The following is a 22,725-nucleotide window of genomic DNA, read 5'->3' as shown; positions in this document are numbered from 1 at the left end:
GAAAGCCTTCAGGCTATCTCCGGTGTATGGGGATGGATTCTGTACAAGATACATATGTCGTGAAAGGACAGTTGGGGCAGACGTTTGGCAGGCTTTAAGGGACAAAATAAAGTTGACGGTAATAAATATGGATTGCAGCCAATAATATAACCCATGAATAGAGAGAACACTCTCGGGAAACTTCCGGGTCCTGAACTGGTTGAAGTTCCATGTGAGGGCGCTAACGAGCGAGTGCAGAATGAATGGAGGTCTATGGAGCGGTACCCCTCAAAATCCACTTTTCTCAGGATATAATTTTTTTGTCTAGTAATTTGATTTCTGAATTCGAAAGGGGAGGCAAAAAATAAATACACACTGCTGGCTGTTAGATTGTTTTAAAGTCACCTTTCTGTTCTAAAAAGCTTTTGAAAATGTAATTGGCTGTGTCTACTACCGCGCACTTTACGAAGTACACTGCAATACAGTGCACTGCAAAACAGTGCACTTACATATTCAGTGCACTCCGTCGCTGATAAGTGCTGTAAGAAATGGAACACTTACGTTAAACACTTGGCGGAAGTGACAGACGCCAATCTGCTTGCAACACCCGCAAAACCTGCCAAAATGAACGCGCTTCTCCACCCCAAGTTGAAAAAGCTGCCGAAACCCTCTTCCGCTACGTAGCCTAGATCAGCGGTTCTCAAACTTTTCCCCTGGCGACCCCCCCAAAATTCCATGGTGACGTTTGGCGACCCCCTATTCTCATGACTAGTGGAAACATGGGGGAAACCGGAATTCTCCCCCAAAAGTAGTGCTATGGCTGGATACTCCTCTCAATAACTAAAAAACGTTCGAATTTCTTCCACAATCGACCGAATTGGCCAACAAGGCATGTGCATTTACCTTACAGTGTACATAATATAGCTAGTTAATGTTGTTTTTCCAAGTTTTCTAGAAATCTGCTCAAATCGAGGCTTAACAGTGCTACTACTACCGTCATAGCTGCCTGTCCTGTCGGACACGTAATTCTTTCCTAAAAAACTTGCGTCCCTCCCACAAACAAATGCTTCGTAAGTAAACATTTAAGACTTTTAATTGACAATATTGACAACACATATTAAGAAATTTGTCTTTACTCATAATATCGTCTCCGATTTCAATTCGAAGCTGTTAATCTACTGTAGGCCATCTCCCATGGTATCCGCTCTGGCTCCATCTCGGAAAACAAGGGCTGCCGTTGCTGACGATACATTTATTTCCCCCTCCCAGTAACCCCTTAACCAATGATATGTGCTTTGAGCTCAAGTTGTCATGAGTATCTGGCAGTTTTCAGAAATAAAATCAGTGATTGGACAGCAAAGATATTAAGGCAGGAAACATGGGAATTTTCTTTCCCATATTTGAATTGTCAGGCAGGAATCATCTTGTCTCCAAACATTTTTAACGACCCCCTGAAAACCTTTCGCGACCCCTTTGGGGGTTGCGACCCCTACTTTGAGAACCGCTGGCCTAGATGGCATCCGTTTAGTTTGAGTAGTGTCCATCGTTGTACACTGTTTTTTCGGACCGTTTGCAGTGTGCCATCCAGGTTCTTTCAGTGCACTGAATTCTGCCAGTTTTGTGAGTGAAGCGCCCTAAGCACTGAAAGTCAGTGCTCGAAGTGCACAAGAGCGCGGTAGTAGACACAGCCATTGACGTCATACAAATCGTACGACCAAAGCTACTGCTTTACGGCAAGCTCTGGTCACTTACTTTTTTCTCTCAGGGCATCGACAACACAGCTGACAGGTTAGGCTCTCCCTGTCAATACACATGCTAGAAAGGGTTTTGGCTTGCTAATGTTGTTGCTAATGTTGCTAATGCTCTGACATTCTGATTCCGCTTCGGATGCCATCAAGCGGGAGCTCTGGTCGTATCAGTCCTTCACTAACCAATCAGCAGTCATTAGCAGAATGCTAGCGTGTTATGGGCAACAACGACTCACCCTGTAAGAAATCAAAAGGACATAAGTACTCGTTCATTCAACTTTTGACCTATAATCCATGTTAAACATGCAAAAACTACAATCAAATCGGAGATTTTTCAACGACAATCAGGCTAAAGAGACAAATTTAGCTGTTTAGCTCCATAGACTGCCATTCAACATGCACTCGCTCGCGATCACCCCCAGGGTAACTCTGGTGGAACTGCAGCCAAATTTGGTACAATGGGGCTTAATAGGGAGTGGCAAGGCTCTCCTTAAGCTTTGGCATTTCCCTGTTGAAGCTCACCTTCCATGGACTTCAATGAGGCTGCTTTGAACAGTTTTTTTCAGGGCTTCAAAACTATACGGTCATTGGATGAATGGTGAGATTATGTCCCGCCTCGGACGCTCAGCGTCTCTGGGGGTGAATGGAGGAGTGGGCTGGCCTGGACGCTGCGCTTCCGCATGATGATTGGAGGGTCTGTAGAAAGACTGCATCTCCTTTTGATTGACAGTAATTTCGTACAAGAAAAAGTCAGCAAAGCTATTCAAGCTGCTCAATCCCATCACGGATTTTGCAACTGTAGTTGAAAGACAAACTGCAGCAACCTATTTCTTGGTATTTGCTTGGCGAAATTGAAAACGAGTTTTCATCATACATTTCGTACAATTATACACCATGTTCCTTGTTTCAGTTTAAAGGTGACATTACATGAAAACTTCATTTTATGAGGTTATTTAACATTAATATGAGTTCCCCAAGCCTGCCTTTGGTCCCCCAGTGGCTAGAATTTTTGATAGGTCTAAACAAAGCTCTGGGTGTTCTTCACCGCTTTGACAAAATGAAGGCTCAAACGCTCTGTTTGAAAATCTCCTCCAAGTGACGTAGATACGAGAAAGGTTACCTGCCCTCTCTCTGCTTTGCCCGCCCAGATCATCTGGCCCGCCCATGAGAAACTGAGCTACCACCGTGCAATGGCAAGTGCGATATCGGTTTTTCCTGGAGAGACATCATGGCGAGCAAACAAAAGAAGCACAACAGTTGCTCAGTGCTTGGATGTACAAATGCAAGCACACATTTTTATTTTATTCCTTCATCCGAGCCTCTGCGCAACCAATATCTCAATTTTATTTTCGCTGGAAATGCGCCGACACAACTTCCCAAAGTTTTGCATGTCTGCGCCAAACATTTCAGCCACTACTGTTTCCTCAACTTCAGCCAACACAAAAATGGCCCTCCACCTCTGGATCATTACTAAATCTCCTTAGTCAAGCTACAAACCTTGGACAAGTAAGTTAACTAAAGCTATATCGTTTTGTTGCTTTACGGTTACCTAGCTTGCTACCTTTAGAATGTGGCTGTAACATTAGCTCTGCAGCTAACAGCTGAGTTACTGTTGCTAACGTAAAGATAAATGGCATCAAGTGTGTGTGTGAATACAAACGCTGTAACGCCAGTGTTGTACACTTCTTTGTTATTTGGATAACCGTTATGCTGTTGGTGTTATGGCGTGCGCGATATCCGCCTTTCACCTCATTGAAATTATTATGAGTGTGCACCTCTGCAAACCGGGGTGATCAGATGAGAATGGGCAAATTCGAAGCATTTTACAGCAACGGGGCTACGAGCCAGCTGAGTTGCTGTCGCTAATGTAAAGGTAGATGGCATCAAGTGTGTGTGTGAATACAAACGCGGTAACGCCAGTGTTGTACACTTCTTTGTTATTTGGATAACCGTTCTGCTGTTGGTGTTATGGGTCGCGATATCCGCCTTTCTCCACATTGAAATGACTGAGTGTGCACCTCTGCAAACCAGGGTGATCAGATGAGAATGGCTAAATTCGAGCCATCTTACAGCAACGGGGGCTACGAGCCATTGCGATACATCCGTTGTAAACATTAGCGCATGTTGCCGCCCCTCTCCTCCTCATTAGCATTTAAAGTTACAGACACAGAAACAGCGAGTTCTGAGGAAAGCTGATTGTGGGACTACTTGTAGTGGCTATAATTCTGCACCATGGCTGAATTTCGGGAAAGAAACTTCAGATACAGTATTAGGGGACCACTAAGGCCTATATAAAAGCATCCAAAAACACCATGTCATGTCACCTTTAACCTAATTTCCACATTTCCTCCTTCGAGATTAGTATTATTTTGTTAGATCGTTCGTTCATTCATTCATTCATTCAGTAGGGCTTGTTGTAGCGGTGAACTACCCAGTGAACTAGCCAAATAAAACATTTTTAGGATGTTGGCCGAAAATGAGCTTCCCCTCTTTGAAAGACCAGCAGCCGCCACTGAGAGTCTGTGCATACACGTTGTGAGAACTATTAAAATAGACATTAAATGTGAAATATCCTGTCATGTTCTGTTGTGCTTTGGTACCCATTCATAGATGCCTACCTTTTATCTCCATCAAAGGATGTGCTTACGCTCTGCCAACAGAAAGTCAGCAACCAAGAATGGCTTTGCTTTCTGTTGTCATGAATTACTTTGTTTATAGCTGATGTCATGCTATAGACTGTGGAACGTTTTTAAGTGGAGGGACACTTTAGCCTGCTCTGTATTTAGCTTGAGAGATGAAAATGACACAATGTTAAACTTGTAAAGGGTGTTTTCTCTATTCTGTCCATAAACAAAATACTGTTTCTGTAGAGTACATACATTTGATCAAGTAAAGAAAGTTTTGCAGTGAGTAACAATTAATTTTGAAAATGTCTTAATTTCTGTGTTGCAGTGAGGCTTACGTGTATGCTGTATAATCTTACTTGATGATATTCTCTGTTGTTGAACACTTAGTAAGCGCATTTTAAAGCAGGCTGAGCAGACATAGATTTTTTATGTTCCATAAATACAGCACCCTCACAAAGGTAATTCAAATATTACATTTCATGTGGAACCTTAATTTCCACTTTTGCTGATTTAAAGAGAATGACTGTAACACTAAAGTGTGTAGAAGGAGTTTGAACAATTAAACTTGCATTCCAAATGGTCTTTATTTATGTGTTTAGGTTTTTAAATACAGACACAAGGGGAACATGTTAATATCAGCTGAGGTGGTAGATATCTGAATAATTAATATTAAACAAAATAAGCAATTTACAAAACAATGCGGGGAAAAACATGGGAACACCTTTGCCTGAATAACTAGGACTGTTGCATACAGAATGACAACAATGTAGGTTTAGCTGTTTTCCATGTCTAGCTGTTTCAGACTTACTAAAGTTAGATTTAAAAACATTCTTTGACTGAATAGCATTGGTTACAGGTTACTGGTTCAATCTGCCTGGTCAGAAAATGGAATAGGAATGTCAATTTCTATCCTTCTATCATATACTCTTACGTACGACTCTGCATGCTTGGATATCTCTTTAAGGAACTCTATAACCATGTTGTGGAAAGCATTCAAGCGCTTGACCATTGAGCCAATCCATGACTGGATGTCAGCTTTCAGCTGCTCAATAGACATGTCGGCAAAAATAAGCTGGACATTGGTATGGATATCACTGAAGTAGGCCTCAGCCATGTTCCTAAAGTTTTCAGCCTGGGTGTTAATGAAAGACAATCCACGAGAGTTGACAAAATCAGTATAAATGTCGCTCATCCAATTGAGCCCCTCCAGTTTCTGAATACAAAAACGATTTGATTTATTCACAATTTCCACAATGTCCTCCAGTGTTATATTCCTGATTGTCTGAACAATGTCAATGAGAATACGTTGGAGTTCTTCAAATGTGATGGTGGACACAAATCCTTCCTTTCTGAAATCAGGAATGGGAATTTGGATATTTGTAATAAATTTATGAAAAGTTTCGCTGCGGGCAGCAACAAATTCTGGAACCTTTGTGATAGCCTCTTCGGTTACTTCAGTAATGAAGCTAGTGAATTTCCGGTAGACTTCAAGCCCAGACAGTTTGTCTTCAAATCCAGGAAGTTGGAACTGTGTTTCCTTCAGGAACTCAATGACAGCATTGAGAAGAATCTGAATCTTCTCCTCATACTTTCTGAGGACATAGATCATGCTCTCTGAGACCTTTTCGGTCAAGTCAGCAAGACCTAAAGCTTCAAAATGGTCAGCAGCCCTCTTGAACATTACTCTGCCTTCTTCCTTAATCTGCTCAAGTGGACCCTCAAGATTGCTGGCTAGCCTGGTGATTTCATTATATGCTTTACCAATGGGATTGGTCACAATATCCTGCAGAGTAACTGTGGACACAATGGTTGGTATGTTCTCTTTCAGTCCCAACATCATCTCATTGGGAACCTCCATATTCCAGGTTGTCTGAATGTTAAGCATAGCTGAGTCGACCACAGACATCTTGATGGACATGATATCCACATCATTTGTTGGATCAGACTACATGAAAGAGAAAGAATTATGTTTCAGGAAAATGTTACAAAAATTATGTCAGATATTTTTCTAAAGTATTCTGTCAGGGTGTGGTAACGTGTGCTTTAAGTCAGCCCAATTCTGTCAATTACTTAATAATAAAATTGTAAACCAAACTAGACCCTATTTAGATGCTACCTGCGAACATACAACAACATTTCTTACACAAAATATATATAGGTCTTACCGGATAGCGGCTGTAGAGCCTTGCTTTCACTTGAGCTGGGCGCTTTGTCAACAACTGGAGTCCAAGGAGACCAGAAGATGGACTGGACAGAGATACAATGAGCCCATCTTGTGCATTTGCGAACAATTCCTGGTTGGCTTCGATCATCAGGGTGGACATGCCAACCTTAGCTGAATTGGTGATAGAAGCATCCACAGCCTCATTGCTGAAGATGATGGTGCTGTCATGATTGCTGTCAATGATCATGTGCTTCACAGACAGGACAGATGACAGTTTCACTCCGTTATCTCTGTTTAAAGTGCTGGTACCCTCAATCTTGCCTGTCAAGACCTTAAAGTCAGAGGTGGAGGTGGCATCAAGTTTGACTACGATTTCATGCTGATTGATGATACTAGCATCAGTTTTAAGCGTGACCACAGGTGTCTTCATGGAGAACTCATATGTCAGGTCACCCATGACAGGGATCTTGATGCTCCTCTGCATTTTGGGCAAAGTGATTTTTGGAAGAGTCAGCTTGCTGAGGGCAGATGGAACATGCAGAGCCGGCATGGTGATGAGACTGGCGTCAGGCAGAGGGATGGTGAAAGAAGACAACTCAATATTCATCACTGGAACTTTGTATGCTGGAACTGTGAGGGTTTTTGGCAGCTCAATATTGTATTTCTCATATTCTGCCTTTGCTTGATCCAAGGAGATTGTGAGTAAGGCGACAACATTATCCCTACCAATGTTTATGTTTTTGTTCAGCATTCTGGTATTCTTATTGATGGCACTGACAACAGGCTGCAAGTCAAGGTCAATGGTTAACATATCAGGGTTCTTTTTGTAAACAATTTTGGACTCCATGTCAAAGGTCTGCTGAGTTGTTGTCAAGAGCATGCTCAGGCCGGTGTCCTCCCACAGAGAGTAGTCCTTAACTGCGGATGTCTTCACACTGAAGAATGGCACAGAAATTTCAGGAATGGTGATGGGCTCCTTCAACACATCAAGGTTGGCTTCTCCATTAATCTGTGCAAAGATGTGAATTTCCTTTTCACCATTGTCCATCGTGAAGTAATGGGAGTACTTGTACTGATTGAATCGAGCACGACCCACCCAGCTGCACTGCTGCACTCCAGAATTGAGGGTAACGGCAAAGTCATTCTGAAGATCAATCTTTCCAGACAGCTTGAAAGGTAGTTTCACCTTGGTATTTTCCTTGTTCTTGATGTCAAACATGAGCTCATACGGTGTGATCAATGCAGTGAGTGAGTTGGAGATAGTTCCCTCAACATTGCCTACCAGCTCAGTGTTGTGGGAAGCAGTTATCTCAATTTTCATATCCTGTGCCTTAGCCTCTCCTTTCAGCTCAGCAACACTGCTTGTGATGAAGGGTGTTTTTGTCTCAGCAGATGCCTCAATGTTGATTTGACCGTAAATGCAGAACTCAGCCTGAACATTTTGCTTCATCTGAACATGATTTGTGTTTGTTTCTCCAGTGAAGGTCAGTTTGATGTCATGGAAATTAATAGTTATCACCATGTCACTCTTCTGGGTTCCCTCATCTCCATACTCCTGGATGACAAATTTACCCCTGCCTTCATGACCTAGGGTCAGAGTGATGACCCCATTCTCCAGGAAGGCAAAAGTCTTCTGGGTGTGAGAAGTTTCACTCAAGATTTCAAGAAGGGGCATGTTCACCTCATGGTTGTAGGCAGTCTCCAGTGTGGCTGAGACTCTATTCCCTGTTGTAAAGATCGCACTGTTGACAAGTTCAGCTTTGTATGGCTCGGTCGTAGCCTTGGCAGTGGTCTTGGAGGATGCCTCTGCAGAAGTACCATAGAAACCCACTGTTCCCTCGTGGTCAAAGGAGAAAGAGGTGTGCACGACTTTGATGGTCTCAGAGAGAGAAAACTGACTTGTTCTGCGTACAACATGTGCAGTGGCATCCAGAGTGTAGGCAATGAGGTCAAAGGTAGATGTGGCCTGAGAGTTGAGGTTGACAGTGAGCTCTGGAGACTCAGAGGCAGTGGTAGAGTTCTGCAGCTCAGCAGTTGTTCTGAGGCTGTAATCAGGTGAGATGAGTCTGAACTCACCATGAAGTTTTCCAAAACAAGGAATCTTGCTCATGTCAGTGATTTTTTCTTTGAGCTCCTCAGTGAATGTTTGATAATCAAAAGATTTGATCTTCTGGACCAATCGTGAAAAATAGACATTCATGTCTTCGAACATGTGCTTGAAGTCAAATGTGCTTAGTTGATTCACAAACTCCTCCACTGGTGTCATGACTTTGTTTAGGAATGGTTGGATGTCAATAGACTTGAGAGCAGCAATTGCTGACTGAATGTGTTCCCTGAGCTGGAGGTGCTTCATTATTTCCACTGCTTCATCCATAACACTCTCAACCATCTTGTCAACCTCATAGTTGGACAGAATCTCCTCAAGTTTGGTATTTGGTATATTAAATTCCACGAAGAAGTCGGAAATGGTGTCCTTAACTGATTTGATCATATTTTTGAATTCTTCATGGGGAAGCTTAGACATCAGACCAGTCATGTGATTTACCATGGAGTTCATGAAGTGTTTCAAGTCTTGAATGAACAAATTAATGTCAAAAGTGGCAATGACTTGTTTGAGTTCATTTACTTTCTCTCGAAGGTTGTCCCCGATTTCATACTTTGTGTCAATGTCCTTCAGTAGCTCAATGCTATTGTCCATAACTCCCATAATTGTAGCCTTCACTTGCTCAATGACTGCTGGCAGATGCTCAATGAAAGGGATCTGGAGGAGATGGCTGTCACTGTTCTTGTCATACTTTACAAATCCGGAGATGGAGTAGTCCTGGTTCTCACTAGCTTTGCTCAACACAGTGGTGGAGACAGTTCCAGTCATTTCAACTCCCATCTTCTCAAGGTTGTTGTAGGCCGTAAATTCCTGGTCAAATGCATGTTTGTTCAGTTTGGATGTAGACTTCAATGTGACACTTTGCTCTTTAGTGGTTATCAAGCTGTTGAACTTGTTGTCCATATTTGTCTCAATAGAAGTGCCACTTTCCAGCTCGTGGGTAGTTGAGGCTCTGCATTCATGGGAGTGGGAGAAAGACAGGGGCTCTGCCTTCAGGAGGAACTTGCTGTACACTTCACCAGTCTGCTTTCCGTAGAAATTCAGCTCAGAATTTGAGTTGAAGATTGCATCAACATTCAGAGTGAAGGGTTCAGCAACAGTGTGGATAGTGCTATCCAGACGAAGAGACGGAGAGTTGAAGTTTGCCAAGCTGTTGAACTTCATGGTCAAACCAGAAAGTTCCATGTCTGTGTTATGAGACATCTGTGATCCCATGAGTTTTCCGTTGGTGTTGCACTTAGCAGTGGATGTCATATCAGCAAAGCTGATCTCGTAGGTGTGCTTCAGCTCATCTTCTGAGTAGGTGCCCTTTACACTGCCAGTCAGGTCCATATTGTAAGGCTCTGCCTTGAACTCGGCTTCATTGACAAAGTGAACATCCATAATCTTCAGGTCATTGTTTACAACCACAGAGGCAGTGAAACGTTCAATGTCAATGGTAATGTCATGCTTGTAGGAATTACCGTCACTAAGGAAGTTATCAGTTTTGGAGCGGACAGCCAGAGATCCAAGAGTAAGAGTCATGGAGTGTTTGTTGTCAGTTTTCATGTCCTGCAGAGAGGCTACCAGGCTGTTAGAGATGGTCAAACCATCTTCATTCATTCTGAGATTTACTCTATTTCTGGTGTTGGCATCAAATAGGTTACCTTTGTACATGCTGTTCATGTATAGCTCAGAGGTGCTGACTTTCCCCTCCACACTTAACTCAGCTGTGTTCTCTTGGATGGTGCCCTTAGTGTTGATGCTCATACTGGCCCCAGTGGTGTCAAATCCACCATGAATAATGTTCTCGAAGGTCACTGGGCTACTCTGTGCAGTTGTGGTGCAGCTGGTGGCCAGGCTGTCCTTATTCAGGGTCAATGTGGCTTTGTGGGAGGCACGGCTAGCAAATACATTAATAGAGGAATCCCCATTAATCTCAAGGCTTGACGGATTCAGGGATGCGGAGACCAAGGAATATATACGATTCTCGGTATCATCTGCCTGGTTCTCCATCCTTATGCTGGCCTCGTTTCTGGTTGCAGTGAAGTCGACCTGGCTACGGAGCATTCTTTCATCAGCCTTGGTCACAGAGTCAGACTGGATAGTGAGCTGAGCTTCCTTGTAACCAATGCTGAACTTGGTGGTGTGCTTGATTGGGTCGTTGTTCATGTTGGTGTTGGACTCGATGAGAAGCTGCTCATCAGCATATCCGGCCTTGATCTTATTGACAAATTCTAGCATTGGAGCATCCACCCTCAATGTAGACTCAGCTCTTGCTTCTTTCTTCATTGGCTCAACAGAGAATGACTGGGAGTAGGTGGTACTGGCAGTCAGGGATCCCACGGTCAGACTTCCATCCATGTTGGCATCACCAATGAAAATGTCAGAGGCCAGGGAACACTGGGAGGTGATGTCCAGGGATGTCTGCAATCCCAGGGGGCTAAATGCCTGGATCTTGTAGTTGCCTGTTGCTTTAACTTTGTCTGAAACACTGACACTCTCCATGATCCCAAAACTTGTGTCAATAAGCATGTGGCTAAGGGAAGCATTAACAATGGCCTTCATTGTGTCCTCTGGGATGTCAGTAATCAGCGCAGTTCCTGTAATAACATGCACAAGTCAAATTAAACCTCATAAATGTCCTCTAGAGCAGACCTCAGAGCTGATGCATGAAATGTCCTTTCAGTTTAATGCCAGGCACTTGAGCTAAATTCTTGACCTTAAATTGAATGTCAAATAATATGAAGATTACCTCATTGCTACATTTATGAGAGAGGAAGTTACCTTCAGTTGTGTAGGAGAGCAGCTCGATGGGACTGTCAGCCATCACTTTGTACTGGACCATGTAGCTTGGATCCTCAACACTGTTGTTGCCAGCTGAGATCATGGCTTCCCAGTTGTAATAGTTGCTGTTGACCTTAGCAGATACTTCCACCATTCCCATTAGTGGCACAGTAAGATCATAGTTGGATGGGATGGAGAAGGTGGGGACCTGGATCTCCTTAGAGGGAAGGTCTAGACCCATCTGGGGCACTGCCAGGTGTGGTGTGGTCAGCAGGGCTGGGATCCTGAGTTCCTCAGATGACTTTCCTCCAAGAGGTATGGGGATGATGATGCTGATGACACGGTCCTTGTTGAACTGGTATCTGAATGTGCTCTCACTGGTGAATGAATGACAGAAAGTTTAGTCTAAAAGTAAAAATCCATTATTTTGATAACAAATTCAAAATATATAAATATAGCTGCAAGCCGCAACGAGGGGCCAAACAGGTCAAATGACCGCCAAAACATTTTTGACATCCTCCTGAGTACATATAGAACGTTTTATGTGAATCCATCAAAGATTTTCTGAGATACGACCCAACTTCCTGTTTAACGGCTAAGCTGCCGATTTTGATAGACTGTAAAGGAGAAATGGTTTAGAAAATCAAAAATCCATGTGAAATCTTTTGTGAGGCTTGATCTGAAGATAATATGTGCCAGATTTGGTGAAGATTGGACAAATTATTTAATGAATTCAAAATGGCGGCCGCATCAATTCAGCTGGTTAACATGCGTCAGACGTGGGATCTCCCAACATATCACGAGACAAAGGAATCACTTAAATAAGGAAAACAAATCAACAGTTATTGGCCAAAATGCATTTTTGCTTCCTGCAGCCCTTCCCAGTGGTCACATGACACCAAATTGTTCAGACATCCTCAGAAGAGGGTTCAGAGTCCAGGGGCCCGTCCTTCGTACGTTGCTAACTCAGTTAGCTGGATTTGATTATTGAGAATTTGTCATGATGATATTGGATAGTTTGGTTCTTCAACGCTCATTCTGGACTTACTGTCATAGCAACAAGTCCTTTAGCAGAAACCTGCTCGGTAGTAGGCTTATTTTATGTAAACAAGATTTGATTGCGGCTTTATAAGCAGAAGTGATACAGTAAGTCTGTCACAGCCATGTCTTGTCCGTTTTTATGACAACAACCTGTTACGGAAGGTGCAAGAATAATTGGCAGAATTTAACATGAACCCGAATTAATCGCGCATTGTGTGATAGACAGATCCTTGAGCACAGTGCGATAGGCTACTATACCTTTTGAGAGATGTCGGTTTTCTCATGAGGGTGTCATTTACATCATTAATTTGTTGGAACCACATCAAATCGAAAATTATATGACATTAAATATGATAAACAAAGTAATTATGAAAATAAGAAAATACAAAAACATATTGGCCTAGCCTACTGTAATAAGCGAACTACTGTAATAAACATCTAACACGGTCACTATACATTAAATTTATCTGCTACATTTTGCCAGCCCTCTCTCCTGGATTTTGCAGACTTTAAGGTGTTCCCTGGCGCTCTGATTAAATCTTCAAATTCGGAGTGACCTTCGAGCAAGCTCTTGCTCTGTTTGGCTCTGTTGCTTTTAAACAAATTCATGAACGCACAATTATCCCAGACAAGTCAATCCAGCTATACTAATCATAAACAACAGGGGTGTTCAAATAACCTAATTAGCCAAATCCTGATTAGCAAGATGATGTCATCTTGGATGTGTCATTTCGATCTCGGATGTAATAAGCGACATACAAAGAACGGACCGCTGGTACAAAGTTTGGAGTTGATTTCTCAAAGATATGACCCAACTTCATGTTTGGTTGCTTTACTACTGATTCTGATCGGTTGGTTGTACCAAACAAATGGTTTAAAAAATCTAAAATCTGTTGATGATTCATTTGAGGCTTGTTCTGAAGATCATCTCCTTTTTGAAAATCGGACGTACAGTTCCAACTTTACGTGTGTAAACGCACCTCCAAATTATACCTATTGGTGGCGCTAGAGTACTCCAATGGGAAACATGAAACTTGGTGAAAATGAGAAGGGGTCTGTCCCCAAAGAGTGTGCAAAATGTCACAACGTTTAACCATACGGTGCTAGGGGTTTCCAAAGACTCCTATGGCGGAAGAAGATGCATAATAATAATATTAATATAAAAAGGTAGAAACACAATAGTTGGCTTTGTATCTTTGCTGCTTGGCCCCCAATGATAATAACAAGAGAGGGTTGCGTTGGTTGCAGATTAGTCCGTTGTTTTACTTACATTTTATAACTACATTTTGTAATTTTAAGAAATTATAATTACATATGTGAGATAACATAGTGTGTGCTTTGCTGACACAAGCACACCCATTAAATATATATGAGAGAGAATATAGATTGATCCTTGCCAAAGGCAAGCACACCCAATAAGAAGAAAAGGTTGAAACCCAATAGGTGGCTTTGCTGCTTGGTCCCATGATATTTTAAGTTGGCTGGTGTTATTCTTTAATTACTTAATTCTTGGATTCTTTCTTTGAGTGACACAGATGAACGTTTTTGACTTATGTTGCAAATTACATTTTAAATATTCACTTCAGGTGTGTGTCTATATTGCATGCTTTAATACATTTTGTTTCTAAAGCTTATATATTTCTGGTGTGCCTGCAGGATGGCCGCACTGACGAGAGCTCCGCAAGTACCTAGCATTTTGTTTGTTAAATTAGTGTTCCTAATTTGTTTTGTCCATGTTACATTGTCGCTCATTCAGTAAGACCAACAGACACTTCTGGATATTAGGTTGTCACTTTGCAAGGATTATTTTACTGTCTTAGGTTAGCATAGGTTTATAAGGTTAGTATAGGTTTTTTCAGCTACTGGTTGCACTATCAGCAATACTGCACTATTGTACTTAACTTGTCTTAGGTTATTATAGGTTTATAAGGTTAGTATAGGTTAGTATGTGTATTATGTGTATTTAAAGGTTTAGTATACTGTATTGAATATTGTATATTATTTGTATATTAGGAGGTTTACTATATTTTAGCTTATCATAGATGTAATCTATGTTCCGTGTACTTATATGTTATGTTATGCCAGGTTGCTTTGCATTGTCTTGTCCTAAGAATTTGCAGTGCCCAGTCTGTTGTTCTGTGCAACTGACAATAAAAGACTTGAACTTATTCATTTATACTTACGATTTCAGGAACAGCTTCTCAGGCATGGAGGGCATTACTATATTTGGCATGTTGTTCTTAAATGTCTCAAAGACAGGGACATCAGTTGTGATCTTGTCCAACCACATGCTGCTTGCCTGTAAATTTGACAATCTTGTAAGTCTCCTTCTCATGAAAATGAGAAAGCTGAAAAATGGACAAAGGTTACCTCAAGAGCCTTTGAGTAAATGTGACGCAGTTTCATGTCAGTCTTGGCCACCTTATGGTCCATGATGTCCTCTGAAAGCAGTATGAGCCACTTCTGGATGTCTTCAGTGTAAGGTAAGAGCTTATGGATTTCAGAGTTCATGTCAGACATCAGCTGTACCTGAACCTGGTCCTCTCCTAAAAATGGGTTTTGTCAAACGTTGAACACGTCACTTCATAATGACAACCTTAGAATGGACATAAACTAGGCTTTCTCCCAAAAAGTTGTTTAATGAAATGTTGGTGTACCATATTTGAAGACGACTCCCTGCACAGAGGAGGTCTCTGGGAGTTTGACGTCACTCTTAATCTCCAGAGTGAGTCCTTCTACATTCCTCAGTGTGGCAGTGACAGCTGCATCTGTCTGAAGTGAAGGCACCACCAGTTGCACCTGGAGCATCCCATTAGTCATGGCCTCAAGCCTGTAGGAAAGACATTTTCAATGAAACAAAGATACAGAACTAAATGTATTCAAGGATAGAAAAAATTGGGCCAATAAAAAATGTTTCCTCTGAATGTGTGCCCATTTTAACTTACTTGGCGCGACCAATCAGAGACAGCTGGGGAATGTTCTTGTTGGAGATTTCGATGGTGATGGACTTGCCCTTGGTGCTGCTGTCAGTGAGGCCCACCCTGACTCCAGCCTCCACATCATAGTCAGGAATATGGACATTGGTGGTGAAGACGTTCTTGTTCCTGTTGTACTTTATTGTGGCTGTGGCCTCAGTGGGTTCGGAACCTAAAAGCAGGAAGAGTGATTGAGAAGCTGCTCATTTTACACAAAAGGATGTCAAAATAAAAGGGAATCAAGGGGGAATTGATTGGAGTATGTATGGAACAAGGGCGTGACCACGCATTCTTTGGGGGGGTCGTGTCCCGGCTGATATTGAGAAAATACCTATCTGTCCCCCCCAATATACAGCAGAAAATATGTTAAATATACGTTCTCCTTTCATGAACACTGTCAACGGATCAGTCTCTTGTTCTGTCTTATTTATTTTCAATTTATTTCCGTTTGTTAAGAAAAACAAAAGTTTGTAAATCCCCCCTCCTAATTGTATTTCTTCGTTCTGCATTGTCATGGTTAACTAATACTTTTTTTTTTGTCAGTTGAGCGCAAAGAAAGTAACATTAGTTAACTTGTTGGAGAGGAGGTAGAGTAATGGAGGATTTGAGGTTACCTAAAAAGCGGAGAAAACTGCACCAGCAGCCAAGCATACGCTGTTTTACAGTTACAGTAAGTAACTTGATACCAAGCTAAATGTATAAGCAAATAAAACGAGTAGCCTCATAAAAGCATTAGTCGCTGTTTTTCTGATAAAATTGCATGTGGTCACAATGCAGGCAGTCACTGTCTCTGAGAAATTACACTATTCCTTTAGATGTGAATTCAAATGGTCAATGTAGTCCTCGAAACAATGTTTTAAATGTGCACATTTTCATATATAAATATAGTAGGCAATCCACTTAACAACAACAAATTACGGGGAAGGGTATTCATTTGGACCCCCCCCCCCAATGCCTAAACCATGGTTATGCCCTTGGTGTGGAAATGCTCATACCTTCTGCTTTCATAATCATCTTCAGAGAATCAACCTTCTGGTGTCCATCTTTTCCCTCACTGAGGAGCTCATAGGAAAAGGTGGCTGTGTATTCAGTCACCTCTCCAGTGGGCTGGATGTCCACAGCAAACCTACAGAGACAGGTGATACAGTGTTAAAGTATAATCAAGCACTACACATATCCAAAACATTTCTGTCTTTACTGAAATTACTTACTTAGTCTCTCCATTAAGTGGGAAGTAGGGAGCAGCAGCGTTGACACCAGCTATGGAGTAACGGGCTGTGGTGCAGTACTTAACTCCAGAGAAGAGAGGACTGCAGTTGACAACATTAGTCCTGGAGTAGTCCTCCATGGGAGGGACCAGGGAAACATGACCAGTGGTCACTGTCAGAACTCTGTTGCTATTAATAGGAAGTGCAGAGGATACAAAATTAACTATACACAGTGGTGCCTTTGGTAATTTTCCCAAATATTAAATTATGAATAATTACACATATGTATTTGCGTTTAAAGTTCCAATGTTTCTTTACCTAACTCTGAAGAGCTGTGTAGTTCCCTGAGGGGCAGGCATGGTCAGCTTGACCTGATTTTGTTCCATGGTGATCTTGGCATGAAAAGCACTCTCGTGGTACATGTTTGTGTGCATCTCAATGGCGGAGACAACAAATTCAGGCATGTGTACTCCCATCTGTGTCACAAACTCCACCCCCAGAGAGGGCAGGAAGGATACTTCCTGCTGTTGTAAGAAGAAGTAAAGATTAAAAGTTCATGATGAAATTACTTCAAATACATTCTATGCTTTTAATGGAGGAATGTACAACAACGAGTGGGCTATATACCATGTTTGGTGCAATGTGCAGTCCCCCTTTGGCTCCATTTACAAAAGTCCCAGACAGAGCGAACTTCAGAGGCAATCCAGCAGCAGTTGGCAGGCTAAAACTGTTGTCCATGAAGATGTAATGGGCGAAAAGTTCATTATCAGTGCTTGACATCAGTTGTTGCAAGGTCTGGAAAAGAAAATCCATGTTATGAGGAACATCAATCATCTTGATAGGAAGAAACTAAGACAAGTGTTCATCCCAGAATGAGATGTACCTTTGTGGGGATGATCTTGAAAAGGATTTCGGCATACATCATTGCTGAATAGACGATGCCCTTCAGATCGGTGCCCTTGATGTAGCCAAGCTCAGCTCCCATAATCCTCAGGTAAGCTGTGGCCTCAGGGGACTCCTGAGTCTGCAGCTCCTTGGCTAGCTTGTTAAAGTTACGGACAATTTCTCTCACAATGTTCTCAGGGACCTAAAATGAAGGTTTAGTTCATGATTATAACAGTGGCACAGCTAATGATAAAGTGTTACAAAGCAACTCAAATGCAATTATTGTTGCAGGTAAACACAAAATATATGTTTAGTCAAGTCTCACCTGTCTCTTCAGCTTCTCACTCATCAAAGGCTCAATCCATTTCTGTAAAACCTCATTGATCTTGTTTGGCATTTTATCTTCAGCCCAGTACATGGTCTTGGACAACGTGTCTGGGAAGAACCCATTCTTTCCAAACAGAGCCTCAATGGTTGGTTCAAAGCCTTTTCCCTCCATGCCAACCTTTAAACAAATTAAATGATTTATGAATGTCGGGGGATATGATAGTGAATAAAACTAAGAAGGGACCTTTCTATCATGGACTTCTGGATTTATATTTAAACATACCTCCCACATATCCATTGAATAGCCAAAGGCATTCAGTGTCATCTCAAGCATGACTTCTCTAGGCAATTGGCTGGTTGGATCAAATACCATGTTGCCCCTCATGTCAGTTTGCATGTAATTGGCACCAGTCTCCATCTTGTAGTTGCGGGATTTCGTGTAGTCAAAATCAGTAGTCACATCATTTTCTCCCATGACATCCAAAATCTTCTTTCCCATCCTGAGGAAGAAGGCAAATCATGGACAATTAGGTTAAAATATTAGGATTGTGTGACTCATGTAGCTTAATTTTACAGTAAATCGGTTCAAGTGGGAATACTGTCCTTACTTTTGGGTTTCTGGGTCCTTAGAGGAAATTATGTTGTAGATGTGGGAGGCCACAAAGGCCTTGACCTGCATGTTCTGATCCTGGGTCAGCACCTTCTTTACCAGTTCTAGGTCACTCTCCTCAGGTGCTCTCATCAGAATGAGGTAGGCGGCTAGGCGCTTCTGCACAGCTCCCTTGGCATACTGGCTGACCCTCTGGAGGTTCGAGCGCACCTAAAGAAGACAAGAAAGTCTATTGACCATTGAAGTCCCAAATGTGTCGTATAGCCGTTGTGATGTTAGTTTATGTGTTTTACCCAGTATTCCAGACTTTGGAGCATCAGTGTTGTTTACATAAATACAGTTTGTACAGGTATCTCTAAAGGAAAGTGCAAATGCATGTAGCTGACCTCGTTAGTCACAGACATGCGTCTAAAGGCCTGGATGGCTGCCAGCTGGACAGACAGGGTTGTGGCAGGCTGTCTCATGCACTTTACTAGGGTAGTCTTTACACTGGCATCTGCAGCCTCCATGGCCTCTCCCATGTTACCAACAACCTGGACACATTGAAAAATAACACATTCACAGTCAGCAAAGAAACAAGATCTTGGAGGTTTGTGTATTGCGACAATATGGAACGCAAAAATTAAGGATGTAGAAAGAGGTCTCATACCCTCAGGGTCAAGAAAGTCATCTCCTTTTCACCTGCACAGTCACTGCCCAGAATTGAGGCCATGAACTCAGACACAGCAATGATCTCTGGGGTGACCTTGCCCTCGGCCTGGTAGAGCCTGGCAACACAGGAGAGAACAGTAATGAACACTTGAAAACATGAAAATGTAATTTTGATGTTGTTTTCATATTAAGCTTCTGAGAGGAAAACTCTGAATGTAAAAACATTTACTTACTTTCTGACGACATTGCTAAGAGCATACATGATGGGCTTGCTCTGCTTGTACTGAGCCATTGCCAGCATGTCCTTGACAAGAAGACGGGATGGATTAGGCATCAGGCCCAAAGCATATACGGCAGCATCGACCTCCAAGGCGTCAACATCAAAGGTCCTCAGGATCTGGAGCATGGTACTGCTGCACTCTGGGGTGCCGCACTGGGCCAGCGCTTGCCAGGTCAGGGCACCAGACACATCCATCATGTGAACCACGGCATCGCTCATAACCTCAGCCTTCAACCCACGGAGCTGCATTACGAGTTTCTGGAAAGTGCTGGCACGCTGGTGACCCTGGTCTGTCTGGGACAGGGAGGTGAGCTCACCCATGGTGGCAATAATGCTATCCTTAGTCTGGACAAGGTTCTTTTCTTCAACAGTCTCCATGGGCAGGAATTTGAGGTTGGCCTCAACTTTAGAGAAGAAATAGAACATTATTTATCAACTGATATCAGCAGTCTGCTACAATTTTTTAAAATTAGTCTTGGCTACTTACTTGGGTCAAAGACCCTGTCGTTGATATTCTCAGACTCCACCAGAGTCAGAATCTGCTTCACCGCGGTTGAAACTCCATACTCATTCCTGTAATCAGAAAATAAGTTACATAAAAGAAATGACAAACTGGCCATTTAAAGTATTCTGGAAAACTCTGGGTACTGCTTTTTCTAAACTTACTGGTGAGAGAAAGGAAGGAAGATGTGCTTCTCAGTGCAGGCTCCTGAAAGTATATGACTTTCCTCATTGGAAAACTGGTAGTTGCAAGTCTGAGTGCTGCTGATTAGTTTGGACAGAGGGAAGTGCTGTTGAGAGGGAAATAGTGAATTTTAATAGGTATTACACATACATTAGATACATTATTACATTATTATATATACACATTATTATATATACATTAGGTTAGGATTAGTGGAGAAATTCAACTCATCATAAACTCAACTCAAATGTTGAGTTTAGTTGAGTTTATGGTGTTCTTTTCACACAAACTAATTATTGTCTTGGTATCGTGTATTATACAGTTTGAAGGTCATAATGTAGACACCTACCATGCCAGAGATTAGGGCCAGAGGGCTGGTGTGGTCTTTCTGGGCAGTAAAATGGTCACATCTGGACAGATCCCTGGTGAGGGTGAGGTCGGTGACAATATTTTCCCTGGCATTGACAGTGTTATCAGTGTCACAGACTCCATGCAGTGTGGCCTGAAAAAGGTAAAGGGTTACAATTAAAAATGAGAACATCAGACCACATATGATTCAGTTCCAGGAAAAAAAAGATTTACAAGAATGTGATTAACTGTTTACAGTTTGATTTGCTGATTATCTTAATAAGGCTGTGATACTAAGCTGGAAATTCCCAATTGACACAACATGTGAATCCACACCTAAAGATAAAGTTGTTTTTATGAACTTTGACCTGGCAATAAGGACAGTCACTTTAAGAACACAATGTTTGGTGCAGCATTTATCACCCCAGATTGGGGCTTCTTATCTCTGTATTATCTAACCTGTTATTATTGATTTAATCTGCATCACAAACAACCTTGATGACACATATTTCAGGAATAAAGGGTTTAGAGATTTAAAACAAAAAAACTTGTACCATTTTCATGTTTTTCTCTACTTTCAATGAAGGCACGAGAAGAGCAGAAACAATTCCCCTCTTGATGTTGAGGATGGTGGTTGGCTCATTATCCTCTGGGAAAAGTTTCACACCTGTCTCTCCCTCAACCATGACCTTCAGTGGGTTCCTGGTAAAAAAAGAAGAAGCAAACTTGGTGTAATTAATTGTGTGGTTCTACTAATGTTTTTAACACACATTGTCTGACTGAATCACACTGAAGTACAGGGAACTGATTCGAGAGCTTTTAGGACAAAGTTATATAATGACATACTTTTCCATGGCAAACTGGAAGCTCTCAGCATTGGCGGAAGGCTCATACACAGGAGAACCCACAGAGTCTACAGCTGCTACCTCACTTAAAGAGCACTCTGAGGTACGCACAATGAAGTTGCAGGTCTGGACAACATCAATCTCAACCTGTAAAATGGAGATAGGGATTGGTCAGGCTATTCTATGTTGGGAGAACGTTTTTGTGAGGAGTAAGTTAATATTTCTCTGACATGACACTTACTTTACAGTACACTTTTGGGCCATTCTTGAGGCTGGTTGCCCCTTGCACACCATTATGGGTCTCAGCTTCGTAGTTATACACATATCTCCTGAAGTTTTGGAACCTCTTGGCCACTAAAAGGTTCAAATGAATGAGACATTATGTAATTATAATAAATATCATTAAGTTCAGGTCAGTCCGAAGACATCTTATCTCCTAGATAAGTAGCTCTGGACTCTGATATAGCATTATTACATCATAAACAGGATAGTGTTGACTCAGAGAACTTGACAAACTGATATGAAATAGTATTCTCGGTAAGGGTTCAAAGGTAAACTTTTCAGCTTAGAGTGGCACAAGTTCAGTAGGTGAATTTTGCCAGTGTCTGTGTAACTGTTAAGTTATTTTGTACACATTTTGGTCACTGAAACAATTAAAATAGGTCCCTAGATGATGACTTTCTGTTTCTCCTTTTTTAAATGTTCATTTGATTAATTTAGCAGATATTGTTTTTTTACTTACTATTACTTTACTGTATGTTCAACTATAAACATTCGGAGTGTTTTACTTATTACTAGTTACTTTAAGTTGTACTGTACTAAGTAAAAAAATATATATATTGACATTTTGTTTATTTCTTTATGTATCTTGCTTCACAATTCAAATTAAAGTTTAGTTTTAAACACTTACCAAGACATGTTGGAGAGCGCCCTTCGGAATCTACTTGCTCTGTAAATGATAGGATCATGAACAGTTAAAAGAAGATACAAATACAAAGGCTGTTGGTAGTTTCGATTAATGCCATTAATTGATTGTGTCTGATATGAAGACCATTGTCCAGAACATCAACCATCATAAAAACGGGATAAATTAATATCTGTGAGCTCTTAAATTATTGTCATTTATTAACAGATACAAATATTTGATATCCAATACATGAATAAATAACATTAATATTCAAATAAAGTATGTTAAACTTAGCTCCATACAAACATAATTAATAGTCACAAAAGTGTCAATTTAGTTTAAGTTGAGTGATACTTACGGGCCAAGGCATAGGTACTTAGCAGCAGCAAAAGACAGAGCTTAGTATCCCCCATGATGGGTTGGATATAACTCTGAAAGCCTTTGGAGAAAGGGAGTCTACACTCAGCGAAGACTGAGTCCTTGTAATGAATTTAGCCTTTTTATAGTTCCCACATCTCATTTTGTGAGACTAATCAGAGTTGCAAATGTGTTAAACTAATTCCAAAGTTCAGACA

General features: G+C 41.5%; 1 protein-coding gene across 1 annotated transcript; it reads right to left on the bottom strand.

Annotated features, from left to right (window-relative positions):
• Positions 1-4,919: 4,919 nt before the first annotated feature.
• On the bottom strand, positions 4,920-22,631 carry LOC146286454 (apolipoprotein B-100-like). Its single transcript, XM_084699380.1, has 26 exons — positions 22,509-22,631; positions 22,154-22,192; positions 21,485-21,597; positions 21,245-21,390; positions 20,953-21,100; positions 20,400-20,552; positions 20,032-20,156; positions 19,853-19,938; positions 19,319-19,769; positions 19,084-19,201; positions 18,821-18,967; positions 18,433-18,644; positions 18,108-18,324; positions 17,823-18,002; positions 17,496-17,699; positions 17,240-17,407; positions 16,931-17,136; positions 16,616-16,801; positions 16,400-16,530; positions 15,375-15,576; positions 15,087-15,259; positions 14,800-14,975; positions 14,613-14,728; positions 11,389-11,765; positions 6,520-11,204; positions 4,920-6,299 (listed from the first exon to the last, which is right to left on the bottom strand). The coding sequence occupies exons 1-26, from the start codon at positions 22,561-22,563 to the stop codon at positions 5,220-5,222; spliced, it is 9,894 nt and encodes a 3,297-aa protein (XP_084555506.1). The 5' UTR covers positions 22,564-22,631; the 3' UTR covers positions 4,920-5,219.
• Positions 22,632-22,725: the final 94 nt, after the last annotated feature.

The sequence above is a fragment of the Hypomesus nipponensis genome, chromosome 6 (genome assembly GCF_054491055.1).
Source record: "Hypomesus nipponensis isolate SF chromosome 6, ASM5449105v1, whole genome shotgun sequence".
NCBI classification, from domain to species: Eukaryota; Metazoa; Chordata; class Actinopteri; order Osmeriformes; family Osmeridae; genus Hypomesus; species Hypomesus nipponensis.
This window is presented reverse-complemented; position numbering and strand designations above follow the sequence as displayed.